At 39.4% G+C, this 15,464-nt stretch overlaps 2 protein-coding genes across 2 annotated transcripts; both read right to left on the reverse strand.

The window, feature by feature from the left end:
• Positions 1-308: 308 nt before the first annotated feature.
• Positions 309-8,606, reverse strand: LOC138160392 (trypsin-like). Its single transcript, XM_069086998.1, has 5 exons — positions 8,552-8,606; positions 5,558-5,702; positions 3,267-3,514; positions 1,631-1,767; positions 309-458 (listed from the first exon to the last, which is right to left on the reverse strand). Exons 1-5 carry the CDS (start codon positions 8,604-8,606, stop codon positions 309-311), a joined length of 735 nt encoding a protein of 244 aa, XP_068943099.1.
• A 2,591-nt stretch (positions 8,607-11,197) lies between these two features.
• Positions 11,198-14,561, reverse strand: LOC138160490 (trypsin-like). Its single transcript, XM_069087048.1, has 5 exons — positions 14,522-14,561; positions 13,418-13,580; positions 12,637-12,890; positions 11,927-12,063; positions 11,198-11,347 (listed from the first exon to the last, which is right to left on the reverse strand). The coding sequence occupies exons 1-5, from the start codon at positions 14,559-14,561 to the stop codon at positions 11,198-11,200; spliced, it is 744 nt and encodes a 247-aa protein (XP_068943149.1).
• Between the last annotated feature and the right edge of the window lie 903 nt (positions 14,562-15,464).

Here is a 15,464-nt window from a genome sequence, read left to right on the forward strand (position 1 = left end):
GGATGGATGAATACAAGAATAAATGGGTGAGTAGATGGGACAGGTATCCAAGTATTCTTGTAATATAGGACTTGTGGCTTACCCTTGGCTGTAGCTGAGGAGTGAGGGTCAGTCTTGGATTCCCTGGTGTTTCTTGGTAACTAGCAAGAATCAATGCACATATTTATCAATCAGAGACTCAGCATTAGCATGGCTTTTTATTGATATCCTGTTTCAGCACAAAAGATAAGGTGATGTCTTTGTGGCCTAGAGCAGCATTCATAAGCAGCATTCATAGAGCTGGAGAGATGGGAGGCCAAAAGGTGAAGTTAAAAGGAAGAAGTGACATTTTGGATCCATTCCCTGTATTTGTGAACTTTAGTAAAGAGCCCACCACTTCCCTGCAAAACACACCCATATGACATAGTCAAAATCCCATGGATCCGTCCATCACATATGGCTGGAACAGCTGAGATTTCCTGTGATTGAGAAAAAAAAAAAGTCAATAAACAATTTTGAAAAGCTGAAGAGCTCTGATCAATTCAAATATTAACCCTTATTCCCAGAGGAAAATGATAAAACATTCTAGTCACCTCCTGGCAGAGGTGATAGACTAATATGCAGAATGAGACATATTTCTAGACATGGACAATATGGGAATTTGTTTAACTGAACTACGCTTTTTTGTCACAAGAGTTTTTTTTTTTCTCCCCCATGGCGGGGAACAGAAAGGAGAAAAATATGTGCTTGACAATTGAAAAAAATTTAATTGGAGAAATGAATGATTTTTTAGTTAAAAGGGGGAAAAAAAAGAGATTTGTTAAGCAGATTTGCACAATGTAAAAAAAAAAAAATTCTGTCTTCAGAGTCAGACAGCTTGGGTTTGAGTCCTGCCTCTTTCCCCAGGTGACTATGGACAAGTCACTTCATGAGGTAGTTGGGTTAGATCTCTAAGGTCTCCTGTGGAGCTAAAAACAACAGTACCTTGCTGTTGTTCAGTTGTGTCTGACTCTTTGTGAGAACTATTTTTGAAGTTTTCTTGGCAAAGATACTAGAATGTTGTTTGTTTGTTTGTTTTCACCATTTCCTTCTCACTTTACAGATGTGGAACTGAGGCAAACAGTATTAAGTGACTTGCCTAGGGTCACACACCTAAGTAATTGTCTGAGGCTGGATTGAACTCATGAAGATGAGTCTTCCTGATTCCAAACCCAGTGCTCTGTCTCCTGTGCCACCTAGCTGTCCCTTAGCATCTTATGATCCTATATTTAGGCTTTCCAGCAGGAGAACCCAGGGGTCTTTGAATTTGTCCTCATTTCCATCTTTCTGTTCCTGTCTCCTCCATCCCTCAGCAGGCACACAAAGCGAAGCCTAAATGGACTTGAAAAGGAAACTGGGTAGTTTTGGGCCTGCTTTCCTAGATAGTTTTTCCTCCCTAGTTTAGGACTCCAGACTCCAGTTCAGGGATGGAGATGGGGAAAGACTTTGTTGTTGAGTTCTTCATTCCCTGAACTCACTGCTCAATGGGTTGGAGTAATGAGGGGTGTTTCTTTACCTGTTATTGTACTATCTACCTACTGTAGTACCCTCATGCCTGTTCCTTTTGTCTTCTTTCTCTTCAGGGACCATTACAGAGGGAGGGATGAGTTACCTGGCATGGGCTTATGAAATCATCGTAGAATCCCACACACATTTTATTTGCTGACATTTTTCCTGGAAGCATTTTGGCACATTCATCATCGGGGAGAATGTCATGGGTCACCCAGCTCAGGATATCTGGGTCACTTGCTATAGGAAAGAGGAGAGAGAAACTGAATCCTATAGTTACTTTCACCAATAGAATCCAAATTACATGCTCCACCACACCACTAGTTAGACCCCCCAAAACTCTACCAGTCATCGTCCTTTGAACAGGGTTTATGACTTACCCCATTTGTGATGTTGCTTTAACTGTCCTCCATATCTGCCCTCTCCTCACATTTCCAGTCACTGAAATTCTACCCAATGTTGAAGATCCATTCAAATTCTGCTTCCTCAATGAAGCCTTTCCTGATCTAGCCTAGAGTTCTTTCGATGTCCTCTAACCTTTTAATAGCATCTTGTCATTATCTTTTGCCTAGCATATACTCTGGTTTTTTAAAATGCTACAACTTGACCCCTTTCTATCTTGCCTGTCTTCTTAAACTTCACTCTCCTGCATCTATTCTATGCTTCAGCTATTCTGAACTACTTACTGCTCTTCACACATGACATTCCATGTTCCTTACTGACCCTCCCTCATGCCTGGAATGCTTTCCCTTCCACCTCTACCTCCTTGCTTCCTTGGCTTCCTTGTTCTAATCCACTACATGAGTTTCACTATCCATTTCTTGTTCTAAAACATTTATAGCAACTCTCTTTGTGGTGGCAAAGAACTGGAAATTGCAGGGATGCCCATCAATTGGGGAAAGACTGAACAAACTGTTTCATATGATTGTGATGGAATAGTACTGTGCTATAAGAAATGATGATCTCGATGATTTTAGAAAAACATTGAAAGACTTGCATGACATAATGGGGAGTGGAATGAGCAGAGCCAAGAGAATATTATATATAGTAATAGCAATATTGTTTTAAGGACTTTGAGTGAATAAGTTATTTTGTCTACTATAAATACCCAAATTAACTATAAATGACATATGAAGAAAGATGCTATCTGTAGTCAGATAAAGATACAGAAGGGGAGGCCAGGTGGCTCAGCGAGTAAGAGCACTGGCTCCAGTGTTGGGATGACCTGGAGATCAAATCCGGGCTCAGATACTTAGCACCACACCCAGAAATAACTGGCCGTGTAACCTTGAGCAAGTTACTTAACCCCAATTGCTTTAAAAAAAGATACAGAATAATTATACATATATATATATATGTATGTATACTAGTCACACATGTATATATCTATCCACATACTCAAGTTAAAACTAATTTGATTTTCTCATATTTTAAATGAACACTATCTAATCATTGATGTGTAGAATATTTAGTGATAATCTAACAACAAAATGGATTAGTTGTGAGGTTTCTATTTTGCTCCCCACCATAGCTAATAAGTGTTAGAGCTGGGTCTTCTGACTATAAGTAAAGCACCTTTTCTATTATACCAATTTGATGGTTAGAATCCATGACCCTGTGGTCAAGTTCTCATTGCAAAGTTCTCATAGCCCTTCTAGACATTTACCCTACTTGCTCCTATATGTTGCTAAAATATCCCAGTAATCCAAGTCACTCCAATGTTCCCTGTGGGCACTCACAGTTATTCAGCTGTGTCCAGATCCATCCAGGGATGAAACACCTTTTAGTTTCAGAAGGAGCAATAGCCAGGGCCACAGTGCCCACATGTTTGTTGAGATTGGCAGGCTTATTTAGCTTAATTAGCATGAGGTTGTTGTCCAAGTTTTGGGGACTGAAGTCAGGGTGCTTGATGCTGACTGAACAAATCCGGGTCTGTTGTCTCTTTTCCTTTACATTGGGTTGAAGAACCCCCAGCCTGATCTCAGACCTTTGAGAAAAGGAACAAATAAAAGTGGGGAAAGGGTCAGGGCAGAGGAGAGGTATAAGAGGTCTTGAGAACATGAATTAATCATTCCCAGACACCTTCAAACCATCCAGTGCTCAATGTGGTTCACTTCTGTAATTACTTCTATCATTTAAAGCTCCTTCCTATTTTCACAGTAAGAGTGGAGAACATATCTCATTAATCTGCACCCTACTATGTATTCTCCTTCCTCATTTCATAACATAACCTATTGTTATATTTGGAGGCAGTATGATATCATGAGAAGAGAAGGAAGTAAGGAGATAGTTTTTCATTTCAATTTGATCACTAACTTCCTGACAATGAGAGCTGTCCCAAAGGGCCATGTGCTGCCTAGAAAGATAATGAGTTCCTTATCACTGAAGGTCTTCTAGTGGTGTCTAAATGGTCAGCTTGGTGGGGAAGTTGTAAAGAGGATCCTTGTCTATCGAGGGATACCTAGGGAAGGGTTTTCAGAGATCTCTTCCATCCACAAGGTTCTGTAAGCTAGCTAAGTGACACAGATCAAGTTCTTTCACTTCGGTTTCAGTTTCATTTTATTTTAAATGGTGGGATTGGACTAGATCTTTTAAGGCTTTTAAAAGTTCTGTGACTCTATGATTCTTTTAAGAGCCTACATTGTATTTTATTTTATTTGTTTGCCTCCTCCACAGGACCTAAAGCAATTCCAGAAACACTATAAGGGTTTAATAAGTACAGTCAATCCTCAACATTTACATGGTTAACTTTCATGACTTTAAGCATTCAGGTGATTTTTATTAGTAACCCCATTTTCACTTTTAAGTTGGCAACTTCACACATTTGGGAAAAAATGAGAGGTACAATGTGTGCAAGTTTGTGGAGTGACTGGTATCCTACTAAGCATGTCATTGGTCTGGTTTAACCCACCATTTTAAAGAGCTCCCTTTGCATTCATTGCATATTTTCATTGCCTTTAAAATTAAAATTCTGTGTTATAATCATGACTCCAAAGCATAGTGCAAGTCTTTTGGGTTCTAAGATGATGTCAAGAACTTGTCAATGTCTGCATCTTCTGAGAGCAATGACTAAAGTCCCAGCAACCTCTCCCTTGGTTTTCAGAGGCTGGCCAAGTGGAGAGGTTTACAGCAATATGGTATATAGTAGTATATAGCCTTCACACTGCAATTTGATATAGCAGAAGGTAAGAATCAGGTTAATGTTTTAGTTTTAAGAATTTTACTTGCTATACAGTATTTATGGAATTGTAGTTTTATGTGCTATAAAAAGCGAATATTGTCTGAAATCAATGTGTTTTTTAATTGAGATGTTATCACAAAAGGTCACAAAATTACAGGGAATTAGCAGGAAGATGTTTTGTATGTTACCATTTTTACTTTGTATACTGTATTTTATGGGTTTTCTTGGTTACTGTGCTAGAAAAAGTGCATATTATTAGAATTAATATTTTGTTATAATTATAAGGAGAAAAAGTATATTTTCAGCCATTTCCAATGATAGATTTCAATTTTTGGTGGTCACAGGAAACTAACCCTTTATTTCCCCATAAGTTCAATGCATTAACTTTCAAGTTTTTGCCATGTGTCATTTTCTAGGAATGTCACCTCCCCCAAAAGTTGAAGATTGACTGTATGTGCTGAGGTTGATTGACCTGAACCCAGAAACAAGAGCCCAGAAACCCCCTAGAAACTCACTGAAGAATTAGGGAAGGTGTCAATCACACTGATCCTTGGGTATCATGAAAATCCACTTTAGCCCAAAAGAAAGGTAAGCTGTTGACTATGAGACAAAGTCTCATAGAAATTCCTCTCTCTCTCTATTTCCTTTTCTACATTCCCAGTCCTGCACCCTCCTCATAACTACTGGGAATGTTATGATGTTAACCATAGAGGCATACCATGACAGACTAGAATGGACTTTATGGTTCAAGACCAACTTTGTCATTTTATGGGTAAAATGATCTACCCATGCCTCCCTAATTTTAAGGTTTAGAAGACTGCTAGGAACAAATGTACCATCATCACTCACGGTATGTTGCAGTGAGCTGCTGTTATCACCCATTGGGAGAAAATGAGAGTCCCCATGCATAGTGGGGAACTGGATTTCAGGTAGGCCATATAGGGAATTGTAGTATCATCATAATTCCTTTCCAGGGAAGCCAAGGTCTGATCAGCTGGTTAGTGTGCACAGATAGAGACACAAAGAGGCAGAGAAAAAAAAGGTGAGATTTCAGAATAGTCACAGACAGTAAGTCCTTTATTATTTCCTTCCTAATATTCCTTTCTGTGAGGTTTTCCTGTCCTACAAAAGGAAAGAACATCCAACCAGAGAGAAAGGGGAAGGAGACTTCCCTTTGTTCAACAACTTTTTAGGAAGGATCCCAGGACAGAGGTCCTTTGCAATGCATTTGGCCTAGACTGGAAACAGGTAACTGAAAGATCCTGAAAGGATATAAGTAATGGCTTATATTGAAGCAAGGGATTGATCTCAGGGAAAGATTATGGGGTTCAGTGACTCCCTACTTCCATTACCCTCTCTACCACAATTTCTGAAACCTCTTAAGCCCTCTTGCTTCATCAGTATTTAATTCTCATTAGCTACTATAGACAATCTTTTTTTGCCAAGTTTTCTTCCTTCTTTTCCTCCCCCCCCCCCAAAGGTCCCTGACCTTTCTTGAAAAAGGAAACCCACAGATTCTCACCAGTTGCTGTCAGGAGAACAAAGATGAGAAAGAATTTCATAGTGGAGTTCAACAAGGAATTCCAGTGATGAGGCCAAAAGGGAACTGCTACTATTAATCCTGTCTTAATTTCTAGGTCAAGACATTTGGTGACCATAGTGATGGGTAGGGAGGTTTCTTCTAGCTATAGCTTGAATAAAAAGGATGCTCAAGGACCTTGTGGAAATCTTAGTTATCTGCCTTTCTCAAAGTCTACTTCCACAAAGCAACACATGTTAGTCTCCCCTAGAGGTCTATAGAAGTGAGAGAAGAGACTGGTTCAGTATCTCATCATCTTCATCCAGATTTCTTTATTCCTGAAATCTCCTGCTCTCTCTAGATCTCCTGTCCCTCTGGAGGAATAGGAGAAAAGATCTGTATTCAGTGTTCAAAGGTTTTCCCTTCTTCACTATCATTCTGTGACTTAACTTTATGACATGTACCCATTCTCTGTGTCATAATGGTCTTCCCCCCTCCCACCCTTAGTATTGACTTGTTTCTTCTATGTGTATATTCCCTTCATTTGGACTGTGGACCTCTGCCCCTCTCCCACACCATGAAATGGGTACCCGCCCTCTGGAAAACTCTTTTCTTTGGTACCCATTTTGATAACAGGTGGAGAAGCTATAAGAACACAGTACATTTAGTCAAAAGTCATTAGCATTTGCTCCAATTGCTGCATGAACAGCAAAATCACTGTGTGCAAGAGTGTGGCTTTTTTGAATGCCTATAGAAACAAACTTATAATTCACCAGAGACACACATACTTGTTGTCACAGAGGAAAAATATATTTGTAATATATTTGGGCGTTTATGTACTGCTTAAAGTGTCATTGAATAATTTTTAGCATGAACATCTCATAGCATTTAAACCAGTAAATGCTGGGCCGTTGCCAGCCATATTGACTCTTGCCTTGCCACTGGACTCCAATGTCTCTGGGGGAGAGAGTGGGGCTGATGACTTTGTGCAGCTCTGCCTCACTTAAATCCAGTCCACATGCAAGTCAAGACATCACCCTTGTGATGTCATCGGTCCTCTTTGAGAGTGAAGGACAAACAAAACACTAAATAGGAATCAATAGGCCTTTGAGATCCCTTCCAATTTTGAAATTTCATAATCCATCGATTGACCATATCAGCACAGAGAAGTAACTTATTAAACTTTTCATAGAGTTTTTAATATTACTATTTCACAAAACTTGAGCCTGAAGAAATTATTGTCTATACATGTACCTGTTCTCATGGAGAGTACATTCTAATGAGGGAGACTATAAATAAACTTCTAGCTCCACAGAGTCTGCAATCTGAAAGGAGAAGGGATTGAGAGTTGGGGAGGAGGGACCCAGAAAGGCCTGCTACAAAAGGCAGGATTTCATCGAAATCCTGAAGGAATCCAGGGAAAATAGGAAGCAGCAGTAAGGGGTTAGAGCAAGCCAGCCATGAGGCATGGCCAGTGCAAAGGCAAGAGGATGGAGCAGTAACTTTCTGTCTTTTGGCCCTGTTTAGATTGGAACGCTTGCCTGTGTACCCTAACATTGTCTTATACTTTGAGGGAGGCTGGGAGTTAGAGTTGCTTTCAAATGTGCTACTTTATGGTAGCTCAAAGGCACCTTTTAGTACACCTGCAATAAATGAGCTACATATTCAGGGGATGGTAAAATTCCTTTCTTTATAAGTGATTGAACCTAATCGACCTATTGGTTATTCTAGCTGTTTTTGTCTCTCAGTTAACAAATATTTATCCGTTGCCTACCATGTGCCAGGCACTATGGATACGAAAAGAGGCAAAAGACAGTTTTTGTGCTGTAAGAGCTAAAAATCCAAGGGGGAGACAATAAGCAAATAAATACATTCAACAAGCTATATACATGATGAATAGGAAGTAAATAAGAGAAAAAAGGCACTAGTATTAAGAAAAGTGAGCCTGAGATAAGTCACTTAATATATTTTCTCAGTTTCCTTATCTGTAAAATCAGCTAGAGAATGAAATGGCAAAACACTAGCATCTTTACTAAGAAAACCCCACAAAGAATCATGAAGAGTTGAACAACTAAAAATGACTAAACAACAACAACTAGAGAGATATTAAGTTTAGTTTCACACATGTTGACTTTGAGAAGGATAGGTAGATTTGAAAATTGTTAGAATAGAGACGGTAAATAACTCATGGGAGTTGATGAGAGCATTGGTTCTTTTTTACTTGTTCCTTCACTCCAGCATGGAAATCATTCTGGCTCTCCAAATCAGGTAGCTCTCATTGATTAGCCAGTAATAGGTCCTATTGTTTGTGCCTAAAGTGAGACCTGTTAAAGACTTTAGCTTGAAAATGCCAAGGTCTGCCACTGCATCCAGGGCCATCTCCAGTTGTCCCAATTTATATATGTCCACTGGACCCAGATGGCTCAGGAGGTGAAAGTGAGCCCTCCCTCACTCAAATCTAATTCACTTGCATGTTATGGCATCACCTCCCTGATGTCTTGGCCCTCTTCAAGAAGGAAGGACAAAGAACATCACCAACAGCAGTAATCTGATTAGACTGCATCAGACTCCTTCCCCTGACTGCCTCAGCTTCTTGTATATGAAACTTTGAACTTCTTTCATATGAAGCTATTTAAAAAATAGAAGTGAAATTTAAAAAGATAACAGTTATTGTTCTTGTATATCTCTTCTGAGTCTCTTTTGCTGTCCTCTGTGTATTTCAAAATGTTTTATTAATATTCTTTTCCCCATATTTCTTTCAGATAAATTACAATCTACCTACAATTCCCCAGCATTACACTTTTGAAAATTAATTTTAAACCAATATTTAGGAATTTAAATTTATCTTCTTTCCAATGTTCACTATCCCATTGTACTATGTTTATATTATTGTTCTAATCCCTTAAGAAATTTTTTGGTTTCTAATGGTCTTAATCAATGTATCACCCGTGTCATTTGACAATTCATCAGCATTCCATTTGCATCTCTATCCACCAGTGATAAAATTCTGAACCACACAATATCAAGAGCAAACCTCTACCATCCAAGCTGACGCATAACCATTAATGACTAACCTTTTGGACCTATAGGTTATTGTCCAGTTCTGATTTTGTCTAAGAATCTTATCTGTCCTGCTTCCCTCCATCTTGCCTATAAGGACAGCATGAGAAAGCACGATATGAGTGGGACTTTAAAAAAGAGACTTGGAGGGGATGGATAGAAGAATGGCTAACAGCGCATGAAGGCTTTTAACACCATAGTCTGCTGATAGTTCATCTAGCTTGCCAGTTAAGAAGCAATCTCATGCTCAAGGCACATGGAGGAAGAAAGGGAGTGAGGGCTCATTAAAGTGATTTATCTCTCATTCTCCTTGTGCCCTTGAAACCTAGGTCCTGTCAAAGTGGTTCTGTCAAAATGCTTCTGGAGACACCAGTGAGTGTGGGGGGTAGGGGGCTGAGGGGAGGAGGGAACATTAAAAGAAAAGAGTGGAGAGTTGAGATTTTAGTAACTGTCCAGAAGCTATTCCAATATTCCAATATTTCAATGTTCTTTTTGTACCTTTTGCTCTTGAAATTCAACAAATGTTTAATCTACACAGGGGGTCTCAAAAGTCTCTCAGTCTTGTCTGCCTATTAGTGACCACATTTGGGGTTTTCTTGGCAAAGATACTAGAGTGGTTTGCCATTTCATTGTCCAGCTCATTTTTCAGATGAGGAAATTATGGGTCACACAATAAGTGTCTGAGGCCAGATTTGAACCCAGGAAGAGGAGTCTTCCTTACTCCAGGTCTGATACTCTATCCACTATGGTACTGAGGTTTTGGGATGCTGGAACCCTGAAATACCAACACATGGGTCCTCCCCAAATGAATTCGACCCCAATCTTCTTTCAGCAAAAGAGAAGGTTATTAAAAGACTGATAAATGAGTATGATTCTAAAAATCTGCCCTATTGGCCAGACTCTTAAGGATCTCAACACTTTCATGGTGGCAAGATGGATCTTTTATACAGAAGACTCTGGAACAGGGAAGAGGTCCAGATGGAAGTAAGGGAGATGTGGTCTAGGGTGGAGCCAGGTGCAGACAATGAAAGGGCATTTAATTAACTAGAAAAAGCAGATTTCCCCAAGTGAACACAGAGAGGTGACCCACATGGGAAAGTCCAGGGTCTTTTCCTTTTGGTGGTCTATATCTCAAAGATACACTCTTTTCCTTTTGGGGGTCCAGATCCAATTCCCACCAATACCAACTAGCTGCCCTTTTCTCAAAAGCCTTAGTGTGCTCTTAAGCTGTTAAAAGTTTAAATAAGAAAGAAAATCCTTTCAGGATCATGCTTATGAGGGGAAAGCATTTCATATTCTGTAGGAAGGGGCTAAAGTCTTTGACAACTGATGAATTATTTCTGGTAATAAATCATAATCATAAAATAGATAGAAGTTCAGGTAAGGCAGTAGCTGGAAAGATTGGGATTGCAGTTCTATTTGCTCATATACCCTGGAAAGGGCTGCTGGTTTAGGTTTGAGGTTGCCAGTGATGATGACTTTTTCAGACTAACTTAATCTGGAAGGTGTCAGAATGGAGTTCAGATAGTGGAGTATAGATCTTGTTTGGATTCAGTATCAGATCTGTGATTTCATTGGTGCAGTAGACTGCTGATGAGAAAACGCCCTGCACCAGTGCAAACTGGCAACTGTTTTGAAGCTTACAGTATTACAAAGTGGTGGTGGTTGTGGTGGGGGAAATGGCGGGGGTGCGGAGGTGTTAATTGTTTAGGATTACATGGCTATATACCATACCAGTATCAGGAAAGAGTAGGTATGCTAGGGGCAAGGACTGCAATGAAACAATTTACAGGACAAGAATCTTTATTTGTATCTCAATTTTCTACTTGTGGTTAAGGGATGTAGTGCTCTATATCTTTTGTAGTTGTAAGAGGATTAAATCAGAGAAAAGGGTCCATGGAGGAGGCAGCTTAGTTGCTTGCAATGGTCTCCTTAATCCAATCCACATAGTTGCAGACCTTGGTGTAGACACCTGGTTTGCCTTTCTGGGCACAGCCATAACCCCAGGAGACAATTCCTTGGAGTACTTTATTGCAGACAACAGGGCCACCAGAGTCACCCTGGAATTGGAAAGCAGAATGGGTCAGAGTTTTCCTTTGGTCCATAACAGAGAGCATAATAGAGCCCAGAGCCAGACATATTACACAAACAGGTCCATAATACACATTTAGTTTACATTCATTGTTGAATAATGTTTTCCTGAGAACCTAGTCTTCTCTTTATTTCACCTTTCCCTTCCCACTTCAATGCCTCCTAGTTCCTCCTCCTCATCTTCTCTGTGTCCTCAGGAAGCAGAACATAGATAAAGAAAATAAAGTTGAGGTTGGCTTAAAGGTCGTTTTGCCTATCTCATCTTTTTCTCCAAAGTGTCCCATTCACAACATTCTTCCCTCAGATGCCTGCATTAGTGCCAGCACAAAGTCTGTGTTATCTCTGATCGCTACTATCTTTTAGCTATTTAAGAAGGAAAATATTTAATGTCCCCATTTGCCAAGGCATCTTCCCGTTTCTCTCCATCCAGGAGCTCAAACTCAGGAAATTTTTGAGTTCTAACTCTCCTAAGTTAGTAACAATATGGGAAAGAGAGCAAGAATGTTTGTGAATTGACTGGAGAGGGAGGGAGTGGAAGAGAAACTGACCTGGCAGGAATCCTTTCCACCCTCCAGATAGCCCACACAGATCATGTTGCTGGTGATCTGTCCAGGGTAGGCATTACGGCAGGAACTGTCAGAAAGCACAGGTGCATTCAGACATTGAAGCAGCTCTGGGTAATTGGCTGTTTGGAACAAAGATGACTATGACTGTATATTCTCTGAAGTATCCTAGGAATTCCTTCAACTAATAGGTTTTCTCTCCCTTCTCTTTTGGTACAATTTAAGACCCTTCAATGTGAGAAAATGACTGATTCAATCTTGACTGATGTTGGTCTCAGATCATGTGGTCATGAGCAACAAGGGGTTCCATGGGTTCTGGTGACCCTAAAACCCTTAATGATACCAGCTCCATGGAAAGATCATGATCCTAAGAAGACAGCATCATTTAAGTTCCTCCCTCCATATTTAGAAATCAATCAATCAATCAATCAAATATTAAGGGACCTCTGTAACCCTCCTCCAGGTATCCTTGCCCTTGCTAAGGTTCATAATTGCATGTTGCAACCTAAACTCTTTTCTATGTTCCTGGCCTTTCTAACTAACTCTTATGTAATTCACTGAAACCCTATAGCTGGACCTGGAAATGGGAGGTTTTTATGTGTGTGGAGTAGATGAATGGAGGAGGTGGAAGTAGGGAGGTAAGAGTTGGAGTTTCTGATTTTTAATTCTCTTTTCTCACTCCATGAGTGACTCACCACCAGAACTTGCAGTGTTGCCCCAGCCAGAGATGAGACATGAAGCGCCAGTAGCAGCACAGGATTTGGGCAGGGAGATGGTAGCCACTTGAGAGTTGATGGTGGCAGGTGTTTTCAGCTTAATCAGCATGATGTCATTGTCCATTGTGCCAGAACTGTATTTAGGATGTCGGATTACTTTAGATGAGTCAATGAACTGCTCTTTGCCTTCAACAGCATTGATGTTGTGCTCTCCCAGTCTCACTTGGATTCGGCTGGATGGATGAAGAAGAGTACCCTTAAGCAATCTGATCCCCATGGTTTTCTCTCTTTCTATCTCACCACAGTCATGTAACCACTTCCTCTCCATTCAAATTGGTCCCATTCTCTCTCTTTTCCATATTTTAACTGCATTCCTTTCATTGCTTATTCCTGCCAGTCTAAGTCACATTTAACCTGATATTTCTCCTATCAAATATAGGATTTAAAATTTCTTTTTCATCTCACCCAAGAGCCAAGCAAGCAGGATCACGGAGGCAATTATAATTGTTGAGTTTTCCTCTTCACATGCTACTTTTTCTTTGCTCATCTGATCATTACCTCTTGTCTTTCTATACACACATACACACACATTCCATTGATAGCTATTTCAGCTTTGGAAGACAGGTATCCTTGAATAAATCCTCCAGTTTATCTACCTATCCTATCTAGAGATTCTTTGGAGATTTCTCAGTGCTAAATGGAATTTGTGGGCTTTGTCTTAGCACTAAGCTTGCCTTAGATGTGAGTATTATTTACTTACGACTTGTAGCAATGAGCAGCTGATACCACCCACTGTGAATTGATGAGAGAACCACCACAGAAATGGGAGCCAGAGTTCAGAGACACCTGATAGGGGAGGGAGTAAGCCGTACATGTGTAGCCTCCAACAATCTTGTCATCATCATCACCAGTGGGGAAAGCAACTAGGGAGGAAAGAGATAGGAATTTCCAATGCAACATTACCTCCTGAAATGTCAGCTCTTCAGAAAGTCTTCAAAATTGATCAGAGAAAACCTGACAATATTGCTTTTCCCCTGGAGAAGTAGTATAGTAGAGTGGAAAGAACATTGACTTTGTAAACAGAAGACCCATTTTCACTTTTGATGCTTTTGCCCTATATGACAATGGTCAAGTCACTTTCTTCTTCAAGTATTTCATTATATTCCTGGACCTCATTTTCCCAATTTGTAATACTAGAGTCTCTATGATACCTTTTAGACTTTAAATATGATCCATACATGACTACAACAAGGGAATCTCTTGCCCATAAGCCCTTTTACTTATATACTTATTTAATACTCACAAACCTTATACCATGTACATGATCTGAAGGACTAACGTCATTCATGTTCATCATTTTGGCAAGAACCACTGAGCCAGATTCATGTGGTGTGTAACAGAATCAGTGTACTTTCCATGTCATTGATTCCTGAATGAAGGGACTCATTAGATAGATTTATCTTTGTGAAGACCTCAGCATACAATTCATGCAAATGAGTTCTTGAGAAAAACCTTTTCTGAAAAAGATACTGATAGATGTCTAAGGGCTCATCATAATTTCCCTTTTCCTAAAATATTCTCTATTCCTATTCTCCTATCTATTCTTAATAGTCTATTCAAGTTGGAGCCTTTACCAAATATTCTATAGAGGCCACATTCATCTACTTCAGTATAGCAGAAATAGCGTGAATCACATGATTTGCCTTTTAGTCGTATGCTTTCTCCCATTCTTTCCTTTTATTTTCTGTGTTTCTCCAGTTAAAAGACAAGGGTTTTGAGTTACTCATTTTTTTTTATTCGTTGCAGTATCGAGGACACTGAGAAAATTCAATAAGTACTTGTTGATTAGACAAGAAAAACTTACCAGAAGCCCCCAGGAGGGCAAGGAAGATGAGGGCCTTCATGGTTTTCTTAGGGATCTAGGCAAGGAAGTAAAATCCAGGCTTTTCAACCACTGCTATTTATCCCTCAAGACTTAGCACTCAAGACTTCCAGAGAACTGGAAGAGTGACACAATGGAAAATTTAGAAATCCATTCTACCTATTTTGGAGGATAATCAAACATTGAAATTAATTGATAACCCTTTTCTTATTACTCAGAAAGTTCCAGGAATAGAAGAATATCCACCTAGGTCAGTTTTCCTCACATAGCAGAAAGTTCAGATTAGATCACAAGGTTGAACCCCAGGTGTCTTTCATCCCACACAAAACTGATAACAATTTGACAGTCCCATTCCTTTACTTTTGTTTCTAAGTGGTCCTATGACCCATATGCCCTCTGTAATGAATGGCCCCAGCCCCATCTTCAATTACATACATCTGAATGTGGGCTCTATTTGGTGTGATATAATGAATCTATGCATATAATTTTTGTATGTATACATAGTTCAAACTTAAAAGACATGGGATTTTGTGAACATGGATATTTCTTCCAGAGACTGGAATTCCATGATAATTTAATATGGAAATGCTCACAATTTATCTGGATATTTAGCAGTGTGTTAGATAAAATATCTCATGATTTTTTTGTGGAAAAAAGAGGTATGTGGACTATATATAATCTACTATATTTAAATTGATTTAGCACTGAGAGAATAGTTAAACTCAAAGAGTTGTTAGTGATGGTTCATTTTCAGCTTAGAAAGAAGTCACCAACAGAGTGACTAAAGAATCTTTGCTTGGGCTTTTGCTATTTTTTATTAATGACAGATAAAAGCATAGTAAAAAGATAAAAATGTGCATATGCACATATGCAGATAGGAAAGAGTTGAGGAGGATCTCTAACAATGGATGATGCAGTTTATAAT

Source organism: Petaurus breviceps, unplaced genomic scaffold, assembly GCF_028583685.1.
Source record: "Petaurus breviceps papuanus isolate PSGF00001 unplaced genomic scaffold, PetGlider_PUasm1.0 181, whole genome shotgun sequence".
Taxonomy (NCBI): Eukaryota; Metazoa; Chordata; class Mammalia; order Diprotodontia; family Petauridae; genus Petaurus; species Petaurus breviceps.